The 26589-nt window shown below is 49.4% G+C and overlaps 1 protein-coding gene across 7 annotated transcripts; it reads left to right on the top strand.

The window, feature by feature from the left end:
* The first annotated feature begins 7262 nt into the window (after nucleotides 1-7262).
* Tie1 (tyrosine kinase with immunoglobulin like and EGF like domains 1) lies at nucleotides 7263-26017 on the top strand. Of its 7 annotated transcripts, none has more exons than XM_004871851.4 (23): nucleotides 7263-7435; nucleotides 10399-10716; nucleotides 10790-10900; nucleotides 12239-12394; nucleotides 12547-12678; nucleotides 12830-12970; nucleotides 13146-13274; nucleotides 14142-14287; nucleotides 14539-14683; nucleotides 16760-16918; nucleotides 17076-17213; nucleotides 17490-17705; nucleotides 18219-18509; nucleotides 18825-19015; nucleotides 21308-21518; nucleotides 21681-21791; nucleotides 21994-22184; nucleotides 22747-22860; nucleotides 22970-23040; nucleotides 24338-24378; nucleotides 24460-24556; nucleotides 24669-24768; nucleotides 25667-26017. In XM_004871851.4, exons 1-23 carry the CDS (start codon nucleotides 7354-7356, stop codon nucleotides 25736-25738), a joined length of 3363 nt encoding a protein of 1120 aa, XP_004871908.1. In that variant the 5' UTR covers nucleotides 7263-7353; the 3' UTR covers nucleotides 25739-26017. The 7 variants fall into 7 exon arrangements, with proteins under 7 accessions (XP_004871908.1, XP_004871907.1, XP_004871909.1 ...); XM_004871850.4 differs by having other exon boundaries at nucleotides 17409-17705; XM_004871852.4 differs by lacking the exon at nucleotides 12547-12678 and having other exon boundaries at nucleotides 17409-17705.
* Nucleotides 26018-26589: the final 572 nt, after the last annotated feature.

Here is a 26589-nt window from a genome sequence, read left to right as displayed (position 1 = left end):
ATATTTTAGGATCCAAAACACAAGGACCTACTTTCAGAAAATATAGGAATGTAATTTGGGAGGAGAAAAAAGGCATATTGGAGCTCCTTGTCTCTTTAAAATCACTGAGCAGAACAAAGAAGCATTCAATTTCACATACTGACATTAGTTTATGCATAATTGCTTCGCTTAAATACAAAAATAGGACTCTCATTGTATTTATTTTGAAAAATCCACCCCAATCTGGTAGGTTTCTTGGGAGGAGTCTCTATTATCTAGAAGAGGACCAATTTGACACTAATTCAGATGGCTTTGATGTCAATTTGGTTTGTTTTGGTGATGCTGGGGATAAAAAAAACTAAGGGCCTCACCGTATGCTAAGTGGACACTCTACCACTGAGCTATGTCCCCAGACCCTTGAAGGTCCATGTGGAAGGGTAACTTGGAGAGAGCCATTTTCCTCTCCCATAACCTCCTCACTTGATCTTAGCCAAAAGGCTGAGAAGCGATGAATTTTAGGTGTTTGATTTTTTTCTTTGTTTTTTGGTACCTGGATCGAACTCGAGTCCTTGCGCTTGCGTAGCAGGCGGCAAAACCACTGAGCTAAATCCCCGGCTCCTCCCATAACCTCTTGATCCAGACCCAAATTTTCAGATCCCAGTTGCACCATTTCTGCAAGAAGACTGTGGACCTTTACACAGACAAATTAAATTCTGGGGCATTTTCAAGAGTCTGTCGAATGTTCCCATGTATGTTTACATACAGTCTAAACCCCTAAGAACAGTTTAAGAAGCCGCACTAAATAAATAAATGAAGAGAGTAAAGGATGATAAATCAGTTTGTGGTCTGAACCACCTGTTCAGTGAGACTGGTGAACTTGGGCTGCCAGGCTTTTCTGTCCCTCTGACCTGAGGGTCACTTGCAGAATAGTGGACCCATCCAGGAGCCTTCACTTTCTAAAAAGAAAATAAGGCTTTGACTGTTTTCCAGCTGAGCACTCCCTCCAAAATAGAACTTAATACTACAGCTGATATGCTCTTGAAGCTTCCCATACAGAGTAGAACACCTCTTGCCTTTTTTCAGATCAAGGAAATAAATAAAAGCAGATTATCTTTGCTAGTTTTATTTTGTTCTCAGGTAATATGGTTTAGAGAACAAACAAAAAATAAATAAAAGATATTCAGTTAACGTTCTAACCCCCAGCCCCATGCTCTCTTCTGCCTTATTCCTCTCTCCCCAGATAATGACTTTTATTCATTTCTGGTATATCTTTTCAAAGTTTCATTATAAATACAAGCAACAGGGCTGAGGATTTAGCTCAGTGGCACTGCACCTGCCTTGCAAGTCCAAGCTCCTGAGTTTGATCCCCGGTACCAAAAAAAAAAAAAAAAACACAACATCAGTATATATTCTTTTTTATTCCTTTCTTAGATAAAACTTACACATTATATACACCGTTCTGCACATTATTTTTTCTTTTCACTTACTAATTAGTATGTCTTGGAGAACTTTTAAAAATCAGTATACAGACTTGGAGAGTTTTTTCAACCATTTTTGCAAATGCATAATATTTTATTGTATAGTACATCAAAATTTACTCAATTAGTTCCCTCTTGATTAATACATGATTTGTTTCCAATCTACATGTAATGCTGCCATGAGTGCCTGTATATTTGTCTGTGCAAGTTTATCAGTAGGACAAATTCCCAACAGTACAATTGTGAGTGGAAAGGTAAATGTATTCGTTGTTTTGACAGATATTATTAAATTGTTTTTCATGATAGTTACACAAACATGCATTACACATGAGCATAAATAGTCTCACCAACACATATTTTTCCAGTTGATAGGTGAAAATGGTAGGTTTTTAAAATTTTATTATTACTCTTACTGTGAGGTTGAGAATATTTTCATGTGTTGAAGGGCCATTTTTATTGTTTTTGTTTTGTTTTGTTTTGTTGAGACAAGGTCTTGCTGTGTGGTTCAGGTTGGCCTGGAAATTACTATATAGCCCAGGCTGGCCTCAGATTTGCACTGGTCCTCCTGCCTCAGCCCCTCGAATGCATGGATTACAGGTGTCCTCCACCATGCCTAACTGTATTTACTTTTCTATATACTCTCATCTTTTTCATAATCTTAGTATATTTATCTATTGGACTTTATGTGGCTTTTTACATGTTTTTAGCACATAAAGATTACATTCACTGTGGGGAGTTGGTACACGTACATGACATTTCTTAATTCTTTTTTTTTAATCCTCTTCCCTCCTTCTCTCTCCCCGAATCTCTTGGGTCTCTCTCTATATAAGGGTGGTGCCAAAAACTGTATGTATCAGGAAAAGAAAAATTTGTATAATATCTTAATACTAATTTTTTTGAGACATCTTGAGATTAATACAAGTTACCTTTGGCCTCTACAATTAATTTAATAAAAATTTTTTAAAAACTCTGAGACCATAGCTCAGGGCCAAGGATGTGGGTTCAATCCCTAATATCGGGGAAAAAATTGACCAGGACTCCTTGAAATTGTCAAGATCATCAAAGCAAGAAAATCCTGAGAAATTCACAGGCAAGAGTGACAACTATATGTAATGTGGTACCACAGATGGAATCCTGGAACAGAAAAGAGACATGGGAAGAAACTGAGGAAATCCAAACAAAGTTAATAATGTCTAAATATTGTTTCATTAATTATAGCAAATATACCACACTAATGTAAGAGGTTAACTATAGGGAAACCTGGATGCTGGGTATATGGGAATTCTCTGTGCTATCTTTTCAGTTTTTCTGTAAATCTAAAAATAAAGTCATTTCATTAAAAAAAAAAAAAAAAAACGTTATCCCTTCTAGCTCAGGAGAACAAGAATAACATGAGACTGTGGGTGGTAGCCATGGGCAATACTGGCCATTGCTTAACTCCTCTTTCCCATTGCCTAGAAACTAATCAATCTGGGCTAGCACCATCAGCCTCATCTTTGACTTCTACACAAGTATCAGAGTGAAAGATCAAAAAACCCCTTGATTTGAACCTCAGATGAGGGAAATTTTCCCCAGGACCACCACCATCTCTCATCCCTCTCCCACTCCACCTCCTACTCTCTCTTCAGCATAACCGGCTGTTCCCTGTTTTCTATACCCTCTCCCCAACCTCCATTCACTGAGGAAGGACAGTGGTAGAAGTCAGATGGAAGGGTGGAGGGGGTATGAGGGAGACAGTGATCCAACATGGAGAAAAACAGTCTCAGCCCCAAATAAACAAGCATACAGATCTCCCATGGTCTGGAGCCGTCCAAGTGACCGGAAGTTCAGCAGCACATTCACTGGTCATACCTGACAAAAGAGGCCAGTACCTTCACCCTAACACTCCCATCATTTTCAAAGAGGCCTATCTTTTTCCTCACCGTCCTAAGAAAGCTGGAAATCACCCTGTAGCAAAGACAGAATTCCAACTTGAGATAAAGAATCTTGATGTGTTGTCATAGACAATGTGCACAAGTCAGAAAGGCCTGTGTTGGAAATGCCCAGTAGAGAATCCCCTCACTATATTCCTTCTATGCCTGTGTCTAGGTAAAGCTACACTATGCTGTGAATGGTGGAGGGAGGAAGGGGGGAAGCACCATATCCTTATAGATAACCCTTCCAAACATCTGTTAGGCTTGTCTCCTGAGATCTTTACTTCCTAGCCACTTGTTCTGCCACATTATAGACTGTGTCATAACCCAGAAATACTAGATCTCTCCAACAATAAATCAGAACTCAACTGTGACTTCAGCTATCTATCATTCCAACCCTCTGTCTGTTACCCCACTAGACTAGTGAAACTCAAAATATGGCCCATGGTGTTGTACTAGCCTGAGAACTGTTACAAAGATTCAAGGACAAAAGTCGAGAATAAGCATTCAGGTGCTTTTACAATTCGACCTTGATGTAACATCCAAGTGCGTGATCAGCAGAATTAAACTGACCAGGTCAGATGTTAACGAATCCCCTAAGAACTGTTATGTGGAAGGAGCTACCTATTAGGAATACACAGTAGGCCCACAACTGGGTCAATGTAAGTTGAGATCTTTCATTAAACTGTTTTCCCACCTTTTCTAGCTTCACCCTTAAAGCAGGTGCTTCTTGCTCTTCCTATAACCAAATTCTAAGAAGAAATTCTTCCCCAAGAGAAGTACTTTGAAGTCCAGGCCCGCACCTCTCCCTTCTAGTTTGATGTCCTTCCCTCCCTGGATCACCAGATAAAACCTCCATGAACACTCAAATGTCTCAAAACTTCAGGTCTTCAAGTTTCTGTCATGAAACAATCTCTTATTATTATTAGGCAATGTACTCCAATGCATGACATCTGCCCTTCTCGAAATTGTATCTTCAGCCTGCATCACAGGATCTGGCATGGACGCCTAAATGGACTCCCATGAAGCTATGGGCCTGTCCCCACCTTGTTTCCATTAATCTGGGCCTAATGCAGCAGCCCCAAATCTATTGGGTGACTATGAAACACACACAACAATTTTCACCATTCAATGCCATCAGGCAAACACTGATTTACTTAGCTCCAGAGCCCACTGAAGAGCATGAGGACACCCTGATGAGTTTTGGACAGTTTCAAAAAACGCAAGTCTTTTTCTCTGCTGGAATGGGCAAATGATATATAATTTCATTAACTTTTCTGTTTAGGTCCAATTATGGGCTACTTAACTATTGTACAACTTGTAAATGAAGGTCATTAAAAATTTAGCATTTGGAAACTAAAATTGAATATAGACTTTACTAAAAGCTCAACTACAGTGTTCCACCAGAAGCCTGGCTGCTGTGGACCCTTGGCATCTGGGCAAAACCCCTGCATGTGCCCACATACCCTTATCTGGAATTCCTACTGTTTTGGGAAAAGTGGCTTTGTTGGTAGTGAATTATCAGCCTTATGTGGAGTTGGTCAAGCAGCTATTTTTGCTTTTTATTATTTTTTATATAAATTACCTTTAGGTTAGCTCTATCATTATCAATTTCACTTGTTTGGGTCATGGGGCTAGCGTTACTAGATATAGAACTATATATTCGCATTCAGATTTTTTTGGCCTATGATTTTTCCAATGACTAAGACTTCAAGACACACATTGAAGTTTAAGTGTTCCTATTGTAAAGGCAGATGTATACACAACCTACTCAACATTTGTTTGGGCAATGACATTTCATTTGGCATATGCTGTTTGTAAACTGATGCTATTTAAATTACTTATAACAAACTTAACACATGTAAAAAATACTTTTATGTTTATAGAACACTGTTTTATAATAAGAATTCTTGTGTACAAACTACAACATTCGCCTTTTCATTATCTTTAAGTCATTACTGATAGGTTTTGTTTCCCAGTTGAAAGTGGGTTAGACAGATGGGCCCAGAGTCTTTGCATATGCTAGTGTCACAGTGTCTCAAACTTCTCCATTCAGAGAAAACACCTGTGTCAATATCTACATCATTTTCAAGAAGAACATGTTTTGCCCATGTGCTCTCCATACATTTGTAAAATAACGTTGAGCCATCAGGTTTTCCCATAACCAAAGGCAAGTTCCACACAAGTACACTTTGCCTACCATCCTACCATACAAATGGTCCCCACATTTTCCAGCTTCTTTCTCATCCCAGATTCAGAGATCCTGAACCAAGATGAGCCAAGTCTAAGGCACCAATCAGTCACTCACTCCCACTCTTACCCAGAACCTGTCTAGCGAAAGTTCTTCCCCACCTCAGATGTAAGAAGGGCAATGTGCATTTGGTGAGAAGGTCTTCCTTAGTCTTTTTCCATGCTACTCCAGGAGTCAAAGCCTCTCCTGGGACTCTTCAGGGACCTTCAGAAAGGAGACCTAATCAGGTAGACCAACCTGCAGGGACCAGTTTCTCCAGGAAAGTGAAGTTGGTCTGGTAGATCCAGAGGAGAATCTAGCTTTTACCCAGAGTGAACTCTGGGAAGATGTCCCAGCCCCAGAGGGAAGACTTGGACTTCCAAGTCACCTAAACTGCTACCAGATCTCTGCCTCATCCCATTCCATCCCAACTATTCCATTCAAGGCAGAACTGGGTGAAGGCAGGTGTACAATTTTAACCAACCCTCCCTCTGCTCTCTGGAAGGACTTCTCTGTGGCATTCCATACCATAGGTCATATTTTATCCCAGGAACTGCCAGTGGTGGCTAGAGGTGAGCGTGGGTACTATATGCTGAGAGATGGGTGTGGGGAACACAACACAGGCAAGTTGCAGGGGTTTGGAGGCTTGGCTAGGACTGCTTCCAGGTGTGGTCAGCCTTCAGGAGTGGGTGCTCTCCCTGGGCAGGATTTCTGCTACCCCAGCTCTGAGAGACATGGGTTTGCTGCAAAATGAATGACAGCAGGCAGACAATGAGCAGAAGCTGCTTGGGGACATCTGTGCCACAACTCATTGCCTATGTGTTCCCCTGGGTCTGCTTAATGTGTCCCCTTGCAAAGGAACTAGCACAAAGAAACCAAGGACCAATTCAAAGTTCAAGTCCCCACCTTGCCACAACCTTGGAGTACCCTTCAGGACTGTACAGCTCAGTTTTCCCATGTGTAAAATGAGAGAGGTATAAAAGATAGACTCAAAGGCCTATTTTTAATTTTTTAATTAATTTATTTACTTATTGGTTGGTTGGTTGGTTGAGACAGGGTCTCACTATATAGTTCAGGCTGGCCTTGAACTCACTATGTATCCCAGGCTGGTCTCAAATTCTCAAGGATCCTCCTCCCTCAGCCTCCCAAATGCTGGGATTACAGGCATGTGCCACCACACCCAGCTCGAAGGCTCTTTGTGACCCTGACCCTATGTTCTGCTGAATGCATACATTCCCAGATCCAAGATCTTTGTGTTATATGTGAACTGTGCTCTACGCTCCCATGTAACTGTGTCCTGTTGCACATACATGAGGAGTCATGTGGGCCACATTGTATGTATGTGTGGGAGGAGGGGAGACCCTGGAACAATGTCCTCTCTCCAAACCTCCTCAATAGGCGGAAGCCACTGGCTTCCTCCCTTTCCTGCCTCCTGCATGCCAGCGAGACTGAGGACTGAAGGGAGGGAGGGGATAGGAAAATCAGTCCAAGTGTCCTCTGGTTTGTCCTTACTTTAACCCCCCCTAAGTGGCCCCCTACCAGAATCTTCTAGCTACACTGTCCCCAGCCATGTGGGGGCTGGCTGGGGGGCCCAGGGGCTGGGAAGCAGCATAATTTCTCCCCACCCCTCTCTCCTGCTACCCCTCCCACCTGAGCCACCTCATTTCCTCTTCCTCCCCAGCACCGAGGCACACTGATCAGCACTGGCAGTGCACTCAGACCCACAGCAAACACCAGGCCCAGCTGGTCCTGGATGGCCTGCATCGGCCTCCGGACTATGGTCAGTTTGGGGCTCCCTTTCCTGCTCCCCATTCTCTTTCTGGCTTCTGATGTTGGTAAGTCTTCCCTGAGCCCCATTCCCCATTTCCAGGCCCCAAGGTCCTGATTCCACTCCTCCTGAAGGAACCCCATCATATCATAAAGACAGACACGGGCTAGGGAATTCTTGTTTAGTGGGTGCAGAGTTTCAGTTTTATAAGATGAAAAGAGTTATGGAGATGGATGGTGGGAATATTTGCACACTATTATGGATGTATTTTACAATACTGAACTGTATGTTTACAAATGGTTGAGAGGGTAATTTCTAGGTTATGTATATTTTACCATAATACAAAAAAATTGAGAAGTACAGAGAGAAACCCTATCATCACTGCCATGATTCTGATCTACCAAAGTCTCGTGCTAGAAATCACTGCAGCCTGAGGCTAGGGGAGGGGAAGGAAGCAGCCACTGAAGGATCACTGGGAGCAGCAGAGCCTACAGGCCCTGGGACATCTTCAGTGGGTGCTCAGAGGGCCAGTGTGTGGGATTCAATTATTCACTGGAAAAAATGTTTGTTGGGGACCGGGGATTTAGCTCAGTGGCACCTCACCTGCCTTTCAAGCGCAAGGTCCTGAGTTTGATCCCTGGTACCAAAAAAAAAATGTTTATTGAGCACCAACAGCAGTCCATTAGTTGAGGGACTGGCAACCTCTAGACCTGCACAATGAGTTACAACAATAATGACTGCCAATGACTGATGTGGGGTTTAAATGAGATGATGTATGCAGAGTGCTTGGCACTGCACATGGCATGTGGCAGGAGTTTCTGCATAAGTAGCAGCTGATTCCTTCAGTCCACTGGTTGGAGGATATTACACAGAGGCTGCCTTTGAGTGGTTCATGGTCTAGTGGGGAACACAGGACATAGGTTGAAGGCTAAACAGAAATAGACTGCAAGGAGCACTGGGAAGTCAGCTTACTTTCACTTGGGTCATAGACAAAATAGAGTCAAGAAAGATTTCACCAAGAGGTTGGTAGTAGGACAATAAGTGTGAGTCTCAAAGGCATGAAGGAAAAGCTCCTATAGGGAAATTAGCTGAAGGGGAAGTGTGAGCAGCAGTGGCTCTGGAGCATGCGTGTTCCTGAGGCAAGGGGAGCCATGGGAGCAAGACAGAGTGGTTCTGAGTCTTAGCTGGATCGCTTTGGAAGTTGGGCTGGGGAAAGGGTTTGTGGCTATTGGGATGCTCCAGGTGAGTAAGGCTGAGGGCTGACCAAATGAGGGCTTGGGAGATGGCAATGAAGTCAAGAAGCTTTTAGGAAATAACGTGCAAAATTTTATGATTGGTTGGGGTAGCCAACATAAAGCTTAGTAGTATGGATTTTGGAATTAGACAACTTGGCTTTGTTAGTTACTAACTATATAACCTTGGGCAAGATACTTAACTTCTCCAAGCCTTTGTCCCCTGGTTATAAATTAGGGATAATAAACATCCACCTCTCAGGATAGTCAGGATAATAAAATGAGAGACTATCTGGCAAATGCTCATTACATAACTGACACCCAATAACCATGAATTATAGCAGTAGGAGTATGAGATGACCGTACTGTCTCAGATGGCAGGTGCTATATGCTGAGTCAGGGAGTACAGGAGAGAAACAGGTTTGGGAAAAGCTGGTGGAAATGCAGTTCTGAGCTGAAGGCCATCCGGAGTTACTGATTCAGATGTGATTATTCAAGCCAAGGAAGTGGATGAGCTTATGAGCCTACTCAAGGAAACCTGTAGAATAATTATTACCTCCTCAATAAAATAAAAGGATATCAGCTTCGAGGGAGGTCATGAGGATGCAGATCAAAAAAGGTGCTGGTACCTGGTAGGCAACCCAGAAATGCCAGCATTTAGACTTTTTTTTTTTTTTTTGGTACCGGGGATCGAACTCGGGTCCTTGCTCTTGCACAGCAAGGACTGAGAAAGAGGGGCTCTAGAGAGCATGGAATCATGAAGCTGAGGCAAGCTAGCTGTGCTGTCCCCCATCTGGCCTGGAACTGGGTCCTCCTCATCTCTGCCCACTCTGGGGCACACATTTTGTGCTCCAGTCACCTCAACTTGACAGCCCTTCGCTATACCATAACAGTTGTCATTCCAAAACCTTTACCCTGACTAAACTGTCCTTTCCCTGCCCCTGACCTCTGTCCCTCCCTCCTCTGCTCACCCAGTGCGTGCTGCCTCAGCTTTAGAAACCTTCAAGCTTACTCTGCTAGAAAGCAGCTTCCCACCCCACTCCCCTAGGCTGGCTTAGGCCTCCCTCTCTGCTCCCAGGTGTAGCACCCTACATGTGGCAGCTCTGGCCATGACTGCCTACAACTAGGCAGTGGGCACTTGGAAGGCAAAGGCCAAGACCCACCTGCATCTGCCCATCTGGGCCCCAGGCCTGCCCTCCTCTCTGGGCCAGACACGGCCAGCTTCATTTTTGCTCCAGGCCCACCTTAGAAGACACAACAAACATTTCTCGGATTTCTGCAGGGACAGGAGGGACCCCTACAAGACACTTCAGGTCTGAATGGTGGTCCTAGCCTGCAACGTCGTGGAGGAGGCAGGGAGACATTGCTCCAGGCTACCTTGGCAGAGCACTTTTAGAGAGGCATCAGGAAAGGGGCCTGCCAGGGAATACAGCAAGGAAACAGACTGGGAGCATAGATCATTCCCTCTGAAGGCTGGGCTGTAAAGGGAAGCCATCTGGCAGAAGGGAGGGGCTGTGCAGCCAGAGAAGGATTTGTGCTTTAGTTTTTAGTCTTTCAGGATCAAGAGACTTCAGAGCAAAGGGCTGGTGCAAGTGGAAAGGGACGGGGCAGGGGGGCGGGCAGGGATGAAAATACCTAATAAAATGAAGTGCCTGTGGGGCCTGTGAGACATGATAGGAAATGGAAGACCGTTAAGGCTGGGAACCCTCTGTAATAAGATCAGAGGCCTGCGACTGGGGGCTGTGGAGTTAGAGGGTTGGTTGGGTCCATGATGAAGTCACTGATGTCCCGGCCCTAGGTGCTGCTGTGGACCTGACACTGCTAGTCAACCTGCGCCTCACTGACCCCCAGCGTTTCTTTCTGACCTGCGTATCTGGAGAGGCCGGGGTGGGGAGAGGCTCTGATGCCTGGAGTCCACCCCTGCTGCTGGAAAAGGACAATAGCATAGTGCGCACCCTCTCATCCGGGCAGCCCCTGCATCTGGCACACAACGGCTCACACCAGGTCACCCTGCGAGGCTTCTGGAAGCCCTCAGACCTGGTGGGCGTGTTCTCCTGCGTGGGTGGCTCTGGAGTGAGGCGCACTCGGGTGGTCTACGTTCACAACAGCCCCGGGGGTGAGTCTGGCTCCAGGGAGGGGGCTCTCAGGAGGACAATGCCCTGGCCACTGACCCCACCCTCCACCTACAGCCCACCTGCTCCCAGACAAGGTCACACACACAGTGAACAAAGGTGACACCGCTGTGCTTTCTGCACACATTCATAAGGAGAAGCAGACAGATGTGATCTGGAAGAACAATGGTGAGTGGGGCATTTGGTTGGGCAGGTGGATCCAGTACTTCCATTGCCTGGGGATCTTCTGCTTTGAGCCAGTTATCCTGAGTCACACCTGTAACCCCTAACCAACCTCCAGGATCTCTTCTCTGTCCTGGGCCAGGTCCATGGGATGCACCTGGACCCATTTCATCTCTACCTCTATACTCAGAGGACCAGGAGCCTGTGGTCCACTACCTCCTTACTATGTTAATAACGTGTTATCTTTGACTCTTTCCTGGGAGCTAGGAGGTACTATGACATAACCCACTTGGGAAGAGAACCATAGTTCCCAAAGGGAAGAAGAGAACCGGGAACAATATGCCCAACATAGGCCCAGGAGGCCTTTCCCAAAGTCCTGTCCAGCCCAGATCCTTGATGCCAGAGACAGATATGCTGAGCCTGGGGCAGACCTCTGGCCCTCCATCCCATGCCTCCCTTTACCCTGACTCTGTCTGGGCCGGCCTGTGTGGCTCCAAAGATCCCTGCCTCAGCCCCACAACTTCGATTGACTTGCTTCCATGGGCTCCTGAGACAGGACCCTTCCCTGAAGCCCAGAAGTCTTCCCCCAAGCTCCAAGCCACCTGAACTGACAGGAGACATGGACAGAGGCAGGGAGGGATATGTCACTAGAGTTTCTGTGCAGCCTCAATAGCAGAAAGAGCAAGACTTCAGATGCCACCTGAATTGTGCCCAAAGGGGAATTGGGAAGACAGGAGCTAGACAAAGAAAGAAGGGAATTCCAGGAGAAGAAATGGACAAGAAAAGGCAGTAGGGTCTGAAATACCAGATGTTTATAGATGAGAAACAAGCAATTCAGAAATTCAGGAATGTTAGGAGCCATACAGGGTGTGGAGAGGTATGGGGCGGAAGAGCTCAACAGGGGCCAAACTGGTGAAAACAACATGCTAAGGAGTTGAGTTTTGCCTTGAACACAGCAGAGAGCTGTGGGAGGTTAAGCAGGGGAGATACCAAGGCATCTGTGTGAAACTCTCCCTTGCTGCCCAATGTAAGGCCAAGGTGGAGGCAGATTGAAAGGGGTCTTTGGGGGCTGGGGTCAGGGTTGTGGCACTGGATGTGGGGAAAAGTGGGCTGCCTTGAGATGAGGATGGGGTGGACCAAACAGCACTGAGTGACTTACTGGGTGGTTTCGTGGAACATAAAGAGTGTACTTCTCAACTTTCTGGTTGTGTACTAGCACCTGATGGGTGTCTTTCCCAGGTCAGATCACTGTGCAGGGTCACATCGGTGTGATTTGAGCCAAGAGTGGCTATACCAGTTCTCAGGTGGTGCTGAGCCCACTGACCTGTTTGTGCCCCCGCCCAGGATCCTACTTCTACACCCAGGACTGGCATGAGGCCAAGGATGGGCAGTTCCTGCTTCAGCTCTTAGATGCACAGCCATCATCCAGCGGCATCTACAGTGCCACCTACCTGGAAGCCAGCCCCCTGGGCAGCGCCTTCTTTCGGCTCATCGTGCGGGGTCAGGGGCAAAGGCACAGGCTGGGGGCGGTGTAGGAGGCTGAGAGTACTTCCCATGGGCCCCAGGATTCCCAGGGTCCCCAGAGCTACCCCAGCCTTCAGCAGCCATGGGCAGGTGGGGGAAGTTCAGCTGCTGAAGACAGCTTCCTCCAGGTTGTAGGGCTGGGCGCTGGGGGCCAGGTTGCATCAAGGAATGCCCAGGCTGCCTGCATGGCGGTGTCTGCCATGACTATGACGGCGAGTGTGTGTGCCCCCCTGGATTCACTGGTACCCGCTGTGAACAGGGTAAGGAGGGTGGAAACTAGGACCCAGGCAAAAAAGGACGCCTTCCGGGGAAAGATCCTAGAACCACGGGGATGGAGCTTGGAGGGAGAGGGTGTGGGCTTTGTCCTGGCCCCTGGCACCTGAATGGCTCATCCACACCCCTCCCCTCTAGCTTGCAGAGAGGGCCGTTTTGGACAGAGCTGCCAGGAGCAGTGTCCGGGTGCATCAGGATGTCGGGGCCTCACTTTCTGCCTCCCAGACCCCTATGGCTGTTCTTGTGGGTCTGGCTGGAGAGGAAGCCAGTGTCAGGAAGGTATGAACTAACCTGCCCTCCATGGCCATAAGCTTGGCCTGGAATCTTCACTCTGACCCTGAGTTACACACCTGACTAATGCCCCCCAGTACAGCCTGCTATACAAGCCATGCCACACCGGTGCCCTCATGGCCCTCTGACCCATCCCTTCTAACCACACCTTCTCTCTTCCCAGCCTGTGCCCCTGGCCATTTTGGAGCCGATTGCCGCCTTCAGTGCCAGTGTCAGAATGGTGGCACTTGTGATCGATTTAGCGGCTGCGTCTGCCCCTCTGGGTGGCATGGTGTGCACTGCGAGAAGTCAGGTATGAGCACCTGGGTCTCTGATCTCTGAAGACAAGTCAATCTCCACCACACAAATCTCCCTGGCTGGCCTCTCCTTTCCCTGTTGTGGCCCACATCCTGCCCTCAAGGAATACATAGCAGAATTTCTCCCCATAGTTTGACAGGTGACAGCCCAGGGTGCAAGAGATCCCATACGAGCCCCCTGAGAAGTATGAGAGAGAGTCAGGGAAGGCTTCTGGGAGGAGGTGAGATCTGAGATTGGATATGGAGGGCAAGAGAGAGAACGCTAACAGAGTGTAGGGAAAGCCCGGGAATTAAGACTCTGGCTTGGATAGCAGGGCAGTGAAGTGGGGGACTGGAGCAGTGGTCAGAAGAGATCGAATCATGACAGGCTGGGGCATGGGATTATACTTAGCAAGAGGGAATTGTGGAAGGAGTACAAGGTGGTCAGATTTGTGTTTGAGAAAAGATCTCTCACTGCTGGGAAGAGTGCAGAAGCAGGCACCTGGGGCTGGGCACCAGAAACCAATAAAGCCTGAACCAATAAAGACCTCTCACTGCTGGGAAGATTGCAGAAGCAGGCACCTGGGGCTGGGCACCAGAAACCCATAAAGCCTGTTCCGGCTGTGAGAATAGCAAAGGGCCTGCTTGCTTGCCTGTAATAGAGGATGTTAGGAAGTGTGTTGTGGGGAGATGTAGCAGGCAGACCGGCTCATCAAGGGTGCTGGGGGAATCATGTGAAACTGTCCTGATGCTCAGGCTTAAGCAACTGGAAATATGGCAGTGCCTCCACTAAGATGCAGAGTGTGGGACAAGGGCACACCGGTGATCATGGTCATGTGTGTGCCCCATGGGAGCTCCAGCATGAGTGTCCTCTCTCTCCCCAGATCGCATCCCCCAGATCCTTAATGTGGCCTCAGAACTGGAGTTCAACTTAGAGACGATGCCCCGGATCAACTGTGCAGCTGCAGGGAACCCCTTCCCAGTACGGGGTAGCATGGAGCTACGCAAGCCAGATGGTACCGTGCTTCAGGTCAGCCTCGATGACCACTAAGCCCCTGCCCCTGTCTTACCAGCTTTATGGTTGTGTCTTCAGACCTTTAGCTTCTCAGAACTTTATGCAGGCTTTACCTACTGGCCTGGCCATGGCTCAGGCCAGGACAGGCTGATTGGTGATGGCTGCCACTGGGACTCTGTCCTGCCTGCAGTCCATATGGATGCCTGTGTAGCTGCCTCATGGGTGCACGTTTTCTGTTTTCTTTGCCCTCTCCCTGTCTCCTTTAGACCACCAAGGCCATTGTGGAGGCAGACAAAACTACAGCTGAGTTCGAGGTACCCCGCTTGGCTCTTGGGGACAGTGGATTCTGGGAGTGCCGAGTGTCCACATCTGGAGGCCAAGACAGCCGGCGCTTTAAGGTCAATGTCAAAGGTCAGTGATGACCTAGGGACATGGAGGATGGATAATGAGCAGAGAAGGGACTATCTGATGCTGCCCAGACTCTGGTCCAAGAAAGAATGGCAAGGGCATCTCAGGTCACAGCCCAGCTCCAGGCAAAGAAGAGTACTTGAGGTCAACCAGCAGTATGAAGGCTAGAACACAGCTCAGTCCCATCTTAAAAAGGACATCTCATGGCACAGAAATTGGGGACACCTTCTAGCTTCATCTGATCTCCTGCCTGCCATGTATTACACACACACACACACACACACACACACACACACACACACACACAGTATGCCTTTAACTCTGCCTCTGGCATGCTGCTTCCTGTTTTTGAGTTAACCAGAGCAAGAACAGGTATGCACAGGGGCTTGTGAAGTTCACAGGGGACCTGCTCAACTCTGCAAAGAGATGACTCGTGCATAGGAATCTGCCAGATGAATGAGGAGGGAAGTGCTCAGTGCAGAGCAACTCCTCCCTAGACTAGTTATCCCTTTACCTTCTCAGCACCTTAAACCTGAGCAGTTCACACCCCTGCCAACCTGGGGTCCCATTTCCCTCTACTCCTGATCTTCTCTATGCAAATGTCGTCTGTTGCTTTCCTCTCTTTCACTGTTACACTGTTTCCCAAATCCTCACCATGCCCACCCTAGTAGCTCCTCCACCACCAGAAACCACCTTCAGCCTTTCTTCACTGTCCCATCCCAGGCTTTGAATCCAGACCAGGGGATTCGAATCCTACCTCTAAAATTTCTAGCTCCATCACTTTAAGCACCTTAAGCTCTTTTAGTTCTTCCCTCTATGAAATGGGGATGTTACCACTTACTAGGCAGGGCTGTTGTGCAGGCTAAACTAGGTGATGCATTAAGCTTTCAGCACGGCTGAAAGTGTCTGTCACAGCATGTATGCTCAATATATACTGGTGAGTGTTATTATTATTTAACATGGCATCTAGTCCCAAGATGTCAACTCTTCTCTGGTAGCTCCTGCATGTGATCTACAGGCAGGTCTCTCTCCTGACCCCAGTCCCATCCTGACCCAAGAACTTCATGAAGTGGGGCATTTTCTGTGGCGGTCTGGCTCTGAAGCCAGTGAGGAAGTTAACTGTGTATGATTCAGATGTGCACTTTATAGCAAGTGACTTCCTGAAAGTCAGATCCTCTACATGAAGCAAAGACACAAGAGGCTCCTCGGGATCCAAACAGTACCTTCATCTCCCTTGAGGTCTGCACCTCCTCCTGATGTGCTCATTGCTGCCTGATGCTCTTTTAGCTCACAACTCTGCATCTGCCTTAGCCAGCCAGCTGGCCTTCCTTCTTTCCTTCATCCCTTCCTTCTTTCCTTCCTAGAAAGTCAGTCTGGTAAGTATTTGGAAGAGGCAAGGGAACCTGTTAAGGCAGTCATGCAATAATCTGGGGAGAAAAGCTGAGGCCGGAAGAGGGGCAGTGACCATGGAGTTAAGAAGCCAGGCAGGACTATAAAAACTGGGGTAGAAACAAATTAATTTGAGGTGGCCTGGCCAGACAGACCCAGTTCAAACTCTCCTAGTTGTGTGTCCTTAAGTAAGTAATTCAAAGTCTCTGGGCTTCAGTTTCTTCATTCATGGCCTAGGAATGAGCCCCATCAGAAAGGTAGTTGTGAGAATTAGAGGTCATGCATATGAAGCACCAGAGGTAGAGCAGGGACAGAAAGTGGTGGCTGGTTCAGGGAAGGGCAGACAGCAGGTAACACCCAGGTTATCTCCCTGCCTTGGGTTCCAGCCCTTCTGTCATCCCACACTTCATGGATAGTGTGCCCTCCCTAACCCCCATTGGCAATGTCATTCCCTCCTTCATTTAACATCTTTTTAGACACCTGTATCCTTATTGCTGAATCCCATGCCCAGCGCTACCCCAGATCCAAAATATTCCTCCTCTCTAAACCTTGACCACCCCATTCATCACACCTTTGTCCAGAAGGTCCCCAGATCCAAACAAAGCCCAAAGGCCAAAGCACAAAGTGTCCCTCTCTTTCTGAGGACAGGATAGGCCCATGGGCAATGCCTTACCCTGAGCCTTCTGGCAGTGCCCCCAGTGCCCCTGACTGCACCTCAGCTCCTGGACAAGCAGAGCCGCCAGCTCGTGGTCTCTCCGCTGGTCTCATTCTCTGGGGATGGACCCATCTCCTCTGTCCGCCTGCACTATCGGCCCCAGGACAGCACCATGGGCTGGTCCGCCATTGTGGGTAAGTGGTGAGAGGGCTAGGATGACAGGGATGTGGGGGGAGGGGAACAGTGAAGAGATAAGGTGAGAACCAGAATGGGCGGTGGGGCTGAAGGGAGAAGGGTGGTGTTGGGAAGCAGCTGGGACTGAGTGATGTGTGTGGCACCCCCCACCCCCAGTGGACCCCAGTGAGAATGTGACATTAATGAACCTGAGACCGAAGACAGGATACACCGTCCATGTGCAGCTGAGCCGGCCAGGGGAAGGGGGAGAGGGGGCCTGGGGGCCTCCCACCCTCATGACCACAGACTGTCCTGGTGAGAGGCCAAGAGTCATCCCTTCCTATCCTCCCCGGAATCACTGACCTGTCCCCTCAGGGCTTTCGTGTCTTGTCCACCCCAGGGGCCCCCTGCCTCTCCCATTGGAGGTGGTCCCACCCTGGCCACTAGGGACCATCCTGTCCAGCCCCAAGGACTCACTGGACTGCTCTGACCCCTGACCTCTGGCCCCAGAGCCCTTGTTGCAGCCATGGCTGGAGGGCTGGCACGTGGAGGGCCCTGATCGGCTGCGAGTGAGCTGGTCCTTACCCTCAGTGCCTGGGCCACTGGTGGGTGATGGTTTCCTGCTGCGCCTATGGGACGGGGCACGGGGGCAGGAGCGGCGGGAGAATGTCTCATCCCCCCAGGCCCGCTCCACTCTCCTGACTGGACTCACGCCTGGCACCCACTACCAGCTGGATGTGCGGCTCTATCACTGCACCCTCCTGGGCCCTGCCTCACCCCCTGCACGTGTGCTCCTGCCCCCCAGCGGTATGCGCAGGACAGGGTGACAGGCTGGGGAGGAGGAGGGACAGAGGACACAGGGACACATGAGACCCAGGAGATATAGGAGGTTACAGGAGACGGGGTGTACGTGGACAGAACATAGGATAAACCGGTGGACCTCCAGGAGGACATGGGACACAGGAAACACAGGGGATACAAGGAAGTTAAAGGCCACTGGGAGCGTGTGGGTTGGCAGATGCATCACTAGGTCATGGTTCATGTGGAGAACAAGTGTCATGGTGAAGACATGGGGAACATGTCTTGGGGAACATGGGGTATGGAGGACCTGGAGAAGACTTAGGATACAAGGGGAATAAAAGGATGCAGAAGCTTGCGGGGAAAGTGGCCCGGGGATGGAGAAGAATCCAGTGGCAGGGTGTGGGGAGAGAGGTGGCATGCTGGCTGCCATTCTGGGGCCCACGGAGCAGAGGTATGTGACCCTGCAGCTACATGGCGTGGTCTAATTTGAGCCCTACCTTCCCATTCTCCTCTCTCCAGGCCCTCCAGCCCCCCGACACCTCCAGGCCCAGGCCCTCTCAGACTCTGAGATCCAGCTAACATGGCAGCGTCCAGAGGCTCCCTCTGGGCCAATATCCAAGTACATTGTTGAGGTACAGGTGGCAGGGGGCTCAGGAGACCCACTGTGGATGGACGTGGACAGGCCTGAAGAGACAAGCACTATTGTCAGTGGCCTCAATGCTAGCACACGCTACCTCTTCCGTGTTCGAGCCAGTGTTCAGGGGCTGGGCGATTGGAGCAACACAGTAGAAGAGGCCACTCTAGGCAATGGTGAGAGGGATGGCCGCTGGACTTGTGGGCCTAGGGGCTGGTCTCAGCATATGCTTTCTCCTCCTCACCCCCTACCTTGGAGCTAAGGCATCTCAGGCCCCTACCAACAACTGACCCAGCCCTGACCTTTCTCACCTCAGGATCCTAGTCCTGGGACAGTCGTGTTGCTTCCTGTGCTGCTCCTGGCTCCTTCTTTCATACAGTCAAGTGACCTTCCTATATCCTGGTACTGCAATCTCCATCCTTTCCCTTCATGGGACCCCACAGTAGCCGCTGTGTTCCCTGACCCAGGTGTCCCCACTTCTTTGTGTCTAGGGCTGCAGAGCGAGGGCCCAGTCCAAGAGAGCCGGGCAGCTGAAGAGGGACTGGATCAGCAACTGGTCCTGGCTGTGGTGGGCTCCATCTCTGCCACCTGCCTCACCATCCTGGCTGCCCTCTTGGCTCTGGTGTGCATCCGCAGGAGCTGCCTGCATCAGAGACGCACCTTCACCTACCAGTCGGGATCGGTCAGTGACACGAATCCGCAGGGTGCATGTGCGTGGGTGGCTGTGTGTGTGTGTGTGTGTGTGTGTGTGTGTGTTTTCCCACCTAGATATGCACAAGTACTTGTCCACTATGTGCATGCACACATGTGTTTATGCCACAAATATGACTACACTCAACACTCCAGGGTGCAAAATATAATTTTATTTCTCTATAATTGAACTCAGCTTGGAAGCTCATTTATATTACTGGTGAGATACTTAATATTTCCAGGTGAACAGAACTCAGTTTTGTCTGTATTTCAGCAGGGCCAGTTTCAGGCTTGGATGCAGTCAGTTTGGGATTTTCTTGCCCCTCTTCACCTTCTCCTTGGGGTATTCTCAGCCTAGGAGTATGGTGAAGGGGGACATGGCCCAGGCTGTGAACATCCTATCCCACCCTCTACCCTCACAAGCCCCAGGGCTTCCTCTGGGAGACTCTGAGCCCTGTGCTAACCTGTACCCTATGGAGGGCAGCATAGTTTGGGGCCACTGCCCCAGGCACAGCTGAGCTACCCCTCCAGAATTGTGCCGGGCCAGTGCCTCCGCAGTAGCACGTGTCTCCACGCTTCCAGCTTCCCTGCCAACTTGTCTGAGTTTTCTGTTCCCCTGTAGTCCACACTCCTCTGAGGTGGGAGAGGGGACCCACCATCACCTCATCTTGTCACATCCACCTGTCCCTTCAGTCCTGTTTCCTCTGAAGTCTTCCCCACTCTTCTCACTTAAGATCTGAACTCTACCCTTGGGCCTCCAACCCTGGCCTCTTGATATTTAGAACCAAGCTTTGGCATTTCAAAAAACAAAAAGAAAAGAAAATCCTCTTTTCTCTCAAGGACTGACCCTTGTGATAGAAAGCCCAGTGTCCAAGGCTACTGTCTCTGCTGTGCCTTTAAAAAAAAAAAAATATCAATTGGCTTCTTTGTTCGGCTGTGTTGTCCTTCCCTCTGAGGTCAGTGCACACAGAAAGCCATCACTGCCACGGTGGGGGAGGGTGATAGGGACAAATGCTGAGGGAAGGCCATGAAAAAGCAGCCTTTAATATATGTGTATGCAGCCTTTAATGTATATGGCAACACATTACCGTAACATGTATCAAGACATATTCCTAGGGCCTGGGGGTATAACTTAGTGGCGGAGTGCTTGCCTAGCATACATAAAGGCCTGAGTTCCATCCTTGTCAGTGCAAAAGAAGAAAGAAAAAAAAAGATATATCCCTGCTATGTGTGCCTGCATACAGATATGTGTCCACACAAATATGTGGGCATGGATGCACGTGTGCACCCCATTGGTGTGTATCCCGTGTATATATGTGTGTGCTCCTGATGCATGTGTGTTCTTGTGCCTGGGCACCTCCAGGCCACCATGTGCATGTAAACCTCAGCATGGATGCACCTACATGTGATGCGGCAACAGAATACACATGTGCATTCTAGTGTATCCCTTCAGCTGTCCATGCTTCATGTGAATCCATGTGACCTGTGTCTTCAGCCCTTGCCCATCACCTGAGCATCAGTTCTCCTAGGAAGACCCAGCACAGAGTCCATCTTCAGTTCTCATATTGGCAGCCCCCTTGGTCCTGCTCAACTCTTTCCTTTTCCTGCCATCAACCCTTCCTAGATGGCCCACCTGACTCAGTACAGGGAACTGGGCATTCCCCTTTGTTGGGATCTTGCTGTCTTTGAACTTGGGCTGGTTTAAAAATGATGACTAGACACCAAGGGGTGGACAGGGATGATCCCTACTCCTGCTACTGTGGGGAAGAAAACCTCACTGGCTCCTAGCAGCTCAAGGCTTAGCATGTTGTACAATAAAAGAGCCTAAGGCAGGAATCCTTTCCAGAGCATCCCTTGTAACAAAACAAGCCTAGTGTGGGATTAGCACAATAATGGGAAGCTCACTGCTTCCTATCACTGGCAATTCCGATTCCTTTCTGTTTTAAATGTTAGACTACCACCTTTCCAGCATACCAATCATGACATTTAGCAACTTACCCACAAGGTCTTGTGCCTCCAGAACTCCACACACTAGACCCCCCCATGCCATAGCCTCTGCATTTCTCTTTTTGGACATCTGTCCACCCATTGACCCACCTGTGGCTCTATTGCCTGTGATTGTCTCAGTATAAGTCCTTGTCTGTAGGTCTGTCCGCAACTTTCCACCAGGGTGCCGTAGGTCCATTTGTCTAACTGCTGAACCCTCCTTTTGAATCCCCATCTCTGCCTCCTTTTGCCTCGTCTCTTGCATGGACTGTCTTCCCACTCGTCCCATCCTGTGAAGGGTGAGGAGACCATCCTGCAGTTCAGCTCAGGCACCTTGACGCTGACCCGGCGGCCAAAACCACAGCCTGAGCCCCTGAATTACCCAGTGCTGGAATGGGAGGACATCACCTTTGAAGATCTCATTGGGGAGGGGAACTTCGGCCAAGTCATCCGGGCTATGATCAAGAAGGATGGGCTCAAGATGAACGCAGCCATCAAGATGCTGAAAGGTCTCTGGGAGTGACCGCTGACCCCAGGCTGACACTTACCTCTGTCCCACAGATCCCAGACCCCACCCTGGCTCCTACCAGCATCTAAGCCCAGCCCTCCCCAGCCCATACCTTCTCTCCAGGGTTACTTCTGGCAAGAATGACATGAGATTCTTTACACAGAGTATGCCTCTGAAAATGATCATCGTGACTTTGCTGGAGAACTGGAAGTTTTGTGCAAACTGGGGCATCACCCCAATATCATCAACCTCTTGGGTGCCTGTGAGAACCGTGGTGAGCACCCACCTTGTCACTTCCTCTTCTTCTAGATCCCCATCATTGACCATATTAATGGCTTTTTGAGAACCCCAGGTCTCCTGCATGCTTCAGGCTCCCCTGCATGCTTCAGACTCCCCATCTCTTACCATCATGTATCTGTTCCCACCCCTGGTAGCCAATGTCTAAATCATGACACTGTAACACCCTCACCTCCCAGGTTACTTGTACATCGCTATCGAATATGCCCCCTATGGGAACCTGCTTGATTTTCTGCGGAAGAGCCGGGTATTAGAGACTGATCCAGCCTTTGCCCGAGAGCATGGAACAGCCTCCACCCTCAGCTCCCAGCAGCTGCTGCGCTTTGCCAGTGATGCAGCCAATGGCATGCAGTACCTGAGTGAGAAGCAGGTGTGTGTGAAAGCAACAGTGACTGGGCTGCTATCATAAGATAAATCAGCACACTGTAACTGAGTGTAGGGATTGAGGAATGGTGAAAAGGAAGACATGACCCCAGGGTCCTGGCTGAGGTGAGGGGTGTGCGTGTGCAGCAAAAAAGGAACAGAGGATGAAGATACTGGATTTGAAGTATCTGAGGGACCTCCTTGTGGAGGTATTGAGTGGACAGCTGCGCTCAGGAGAGAAGCCTGGGGCCAAGACAACAGTCTGGGAGCTGCCACTCCAAGATGGGGATGAAATGGTGAAGGAGTGGGTGAGACCCATGGGAGAGGTGAAGGTGTCTGGGAACACCCTGATTTGAGCGGAGGGAAGGAGCAGCTATAAGAGGGGATTACAAGGCTGGGGGAAGGCATTTAACAGGTAGTCAGGTTTTAAGACCTTTTGAAAGCAACAGGGCAGGAAGAGGAAAGGGCTCCTAAAGGCATCCAGGGTGCCCGTGTAGACTGGCACTGGGGCCAGACCCCTTATTGGGCACCCTCATCCTCCTCTTCTCTGACTCTGACTTCGCCTGCAGTTCATCCACAGGGACCTGGCTGCCCGAAATGTGCTAGTCGGAGAAAACCTGGCCTCCAAGATCGCAGACTTTGGCCTTTCTAGAGGGGAAGAGGTGTATGTGAAGAAGACAATGGCAAGTCTCATTTAACCCTCCTCACTAGGGCCCATGCTTGACCCTCCCCCCTAGAAGCCCAAACAGGCCCTTTCTTCACACCTCATCCTTCAAACCCATATTCTCCCAGGGGCGTCTCCCTGTGCGCTGGATGGCCATCGAATCTCTGAACTATAGCGTCTATACCACCAAGAGTGACGTGTGAGTGCAGGGGTGGGAAGGGGCAGGGATTTGGTCCACGAGATCACACAAGGCATAAGCTAGACACAGCTAGAAACATCTGGGTTGTCTGAGGCGTGACTTGAGCATCACTGGGTGTGATCCAGTGTGACTTGGGTGTGTTTTGAGTATATCTTGGAGCATCCAGCATCCATTTGGGATTTTGTTTGTGTAAGAGACGGAGGATGCCTTGGCGAGTTTGAGAATACTGTGGATAATCCCTGGGGTAGTTGGAGAGAATGCTCAAGGAGTGCTCTCACCTTCCTCTCCGGAGGGTAGGGTCATGGCCACCTGAAATCTTTTTTTGTTTTGTTTTGTTTTTTTTGGTGCCGGGGATCGAACTCAGGTCCTTGCGCTTGCGCAGCAGGCAGCGAAACCACTGAGCTAAATCCCCGGCCCATGGCCACCTGAAATCTTAACAGCACAAGACCTCCCACACTCCTCTGTGCTCCACAGCCAAAAAGATGGCCATCTTTTTGTTTTGTTTTGTTTCATTCTTTTGAGACAGGGTCTCACTCTGTAGTTCACGCTGGCCTTGCATTCACTGTGTAGTCCAGGCTGGCCTTGAACTCATGGTGATCCTCCTGCCTCAGCCTCCCGAGTCCTGGGATTACAGGCGTGCACCACCATGCCCAGCCCTACCAAGATGGCCATCTTGTCACACTTGTTCCTCTCTCTTCACCATTGTCCATCTCAGCCTGAACTTGACCTGCCCAATCGTTCAGCCTTGTCTCCTGTGCTGTCCTGCCCTGGCCCTGAGCCCTTTGACTTGCCCTTCCCTGCTCAATGTCCACCACACTGACCACCTCTCTGACCACCACACACCTACCTCCTGCTTCTGCCCCAAGATTCTGTAAATGTTCTCCCCAACTCAAACTCCCCACCCTGGCTTTAGGCCGTCTGTGTACCTGTACAGAGGGTGTTACTGCATGAGATGCAGCTGAGAACAAGAGCTCTGAAAGCAGACTGTCTGGATTTGAATCCCTGCTCTGCTAACTGCCTCTCAAGGCCTCAGTGTCTTCATCTGTAAAATGGGATAATGATAAAACCTGTATTATAGGATTGGTGTGATAATTACATGAACTAATATATATATTAGTAAAAATGTTCATTCAAGGCCTACAATAGAATTTCAGTGGGGAGGAGACAGCAGCTGGCCAGACACTTGCAGAGTAGACACATGCAGGGCCCAGGAGGGGCTGCACATCCTGGATAGGTGGGGCTAAACCACCAGACTCTGGGGACTAGAAGGTAACTAAGTGCATCCTTCTTGTTTCAGCTGGTCTTTTGGGGTCCTCCTCTGGGAGATAGTGAGCCTCGGTGAGTTCCCACCCCCTCCCCAGAGCACTCCCATCTTACCTGTGGGGCCCTGGACTGAGGGAGCCTTGTCCCCTCCTGCAGGAGGTACACCTTACTGTGGCATGACCTGCGCTGAGCTCTATGAGAAGCTGCCTCAGGGCTACCGCATGGAGCAGCCTCGAAACTGTGATGATGAAGTGTAAGTCACCTCCCCTTGAGCTCTGGAACCTCATCTCTGTGATGAGTGACCTCAGTTTCCAGCTCTGTGACCCCAGCACCCCAGCTGGCCCTGGCCCTCCTCCACCTTGTAGGTATGAGCTGATGCGTCAGTGCTGGCGGGACCGTCCCTACGAGCGGCCTCCCTTCGCCCAGATCGCACTGCAGCTGGGCCGCATGCTGGAAGCCAGGAAGGTGAGGAGGCTGGGGGGACAGGGCTATAAGATGCCACAGACCACAGCTTCTGTGTCTGCTGTCCCCGCCACACTGCCCACCCATACTCCCTCAACTGGAACAGTCACCACAGCTCATCCTGGGGCCCAGGCCCTCTCTGCAGCCCTGCTGGGTTAGACACTAGGCCCTGCTGCACTCTTCTAGGATTGCTGTGGCTTTGTCCCAACAGCAAATCCCTTCCCCAGCCCAGCCTCCAGCCCCAGGCTGCTTGCCTGTCTCTCAGTGGAGACCATTAGCCCATTCTGACCTGGAACACTTTGCCTCACTTTGCACAGAACAAGAGCAGAATGCATGAATGATCACTAGCCAAGGATGGATGGTGAATGAATGATACAGAGAAAGTCTTGAGCAAAGGAGAATTACCAAGTGGGGGCCGGGGATTTAGCTCAGTGGTTCCGCCACCTGCCTGGAAACCGCAAGGTCCCAAGTTTGATCCCCGGTACTTAAAAAAAAAAAGGAATTGCTGAGTGGGTGATACAATAATCATATGAGTAAATACATAAGTCAATAACTGAATCTAATAACCATGTGGACAAGTGAATTATCAAATAAATAGAAATGAAGAAATATATCAAAATCAGTAAATATGGAAACACCTTTTCCTGAATTAATGATTAACTATCTGAAGGAAGGCCTGATCAAATAAACATATATATGAGTGAATCATCAACAGTAGCCTTATGAATGGATGAATAAGTGAATGAATGAATGAATAAGCAAACAGTTTCTTGGATGAGTGTGTGAAAAAGCCCCCACCTGACAACTGTATCTAGGGCCTCAGAGCTGTGGTCTGATACCCTCACTGCTCTGAGCTGGTAAGAACCACCCTGCCCCCCACTAAAGGTTACTCTGTCCCCAGGCCTATGTAAACATGTCGCTGTTTGAGAACTTCACCTACGCAGGCATTGATGCCACAGCTGAAGAGGCCTGAGCTGCCATCCCACAAGAACCTGGCTCTGCTGGCCAGAGCAGATGTTTCCAGTCATGACTTCTGATCCTTCTACCCTCTGACCCACACTGTCTCAAGGATTTTTTTTTTTAATTTAAGGGGGAATATTGGGGATCCAGGAAAGGGGAGGGCTTAGGGGAACCGGGACCCACATGCAAGCCCCTACTTCTGCTCCTCCACATGCACACCACTAACACGCCCTGTTCAGTTCCTCCCCATTCCCTGCCTTGTGAATAAATAAATAAATGCTCTAAGAAGCTCCGTCCAATGTCTGTCTTTTACTGCCGGTCAACCTGGGGGAAAAGTTAAACACAAGAGAGAGAAACTGGACTTGCCAGGTAAAGAAACACTGCCTAAGGCCCAAGCCCTCTGTGGAGTTGCCTCTCCCGTGAAGGGAGGTGTCCTGGAGAACCTATCTGACATGTAGCACTAGTCCTCAACTCTGTGCCGGTCACAAGTCCAGTTTACCCCTGGTCCCCTCCCTGCTCTCCAGCATCCTCACCAGCATTTCCCCTTGTATCTCTGAGTAGCCTCCAGCCTAGGAGTCTTTACTGTGTCCAAACACTTTCCAACTCAGGATTGGATAGAGCCCAGCCTCTGCTCAAACTGACATACCAAACAGATTCTGGCCTATCTGGAGTTCCTCGTACCTCTATCATTTTCCTTATGCCTCTAGGCAATCATTCCCAGCTTGGTAGCCACTTTACTGCCCAGCTGGTGGGACCAGAGAAGGAAGGCAGAGGCTGGTCCCAACTTCAGCCAGTCATGGCCTTTGCTTCCTCTGGGTCTCAGTACCCTGGGAGGTGATCCTCTCCTGGGCTCTTGCTCTCCAT

Source organism: Heterocephalus glaber, unplaced genomic scaffold, assembly GCF_053883595.1.
Source record: "Heterocephalus glaber isolate CG9 unplaced genomic scaffold, H.glaber_assembly_v1.0 deba00001452, whole genome shotgun sequence".
Classification (NCBI taxonomy): Eukaryota; Metazoa; Chordata; class Mammalia; order Rodentia; family Bathyergidae; genus Heterocephalus; species Heterocephalus glaber.
The sequence above is the reverse complement of the archived record's forward strand: the minus strand, read 5'-3'. Positions and strand labels throughout refer to the sequence as shown.

What these genes read in the sequence shown, in the direction of transcription:
- Tie1 (XM_004871850.4), top strand. Translation starts at nt 7,354, where the DNA reads ATGGCCTGCATCGGCCTCCGGACTATGGTCAGTTTGGGGCTCCCTTTC. An exon ending in CTTTCGGCTCATCGTGCGGG is followed by an intron (nt 12,395 to 12,546) that starts GTCAGGGGCAAA and finishes AGCTTCCTCCAG; the next exon opens with GTTGTAGGGCTGGGCGCTGG. An exon ending in GGGCTGGTCCGCCATTGTGG is followed by an intron (nt 16,919 to 17,075) that starts GTAAGTGGTGAG and finishes CCCCACCCCCAG; the next exon opens with TGGACCCCAGTGAGAATGTG.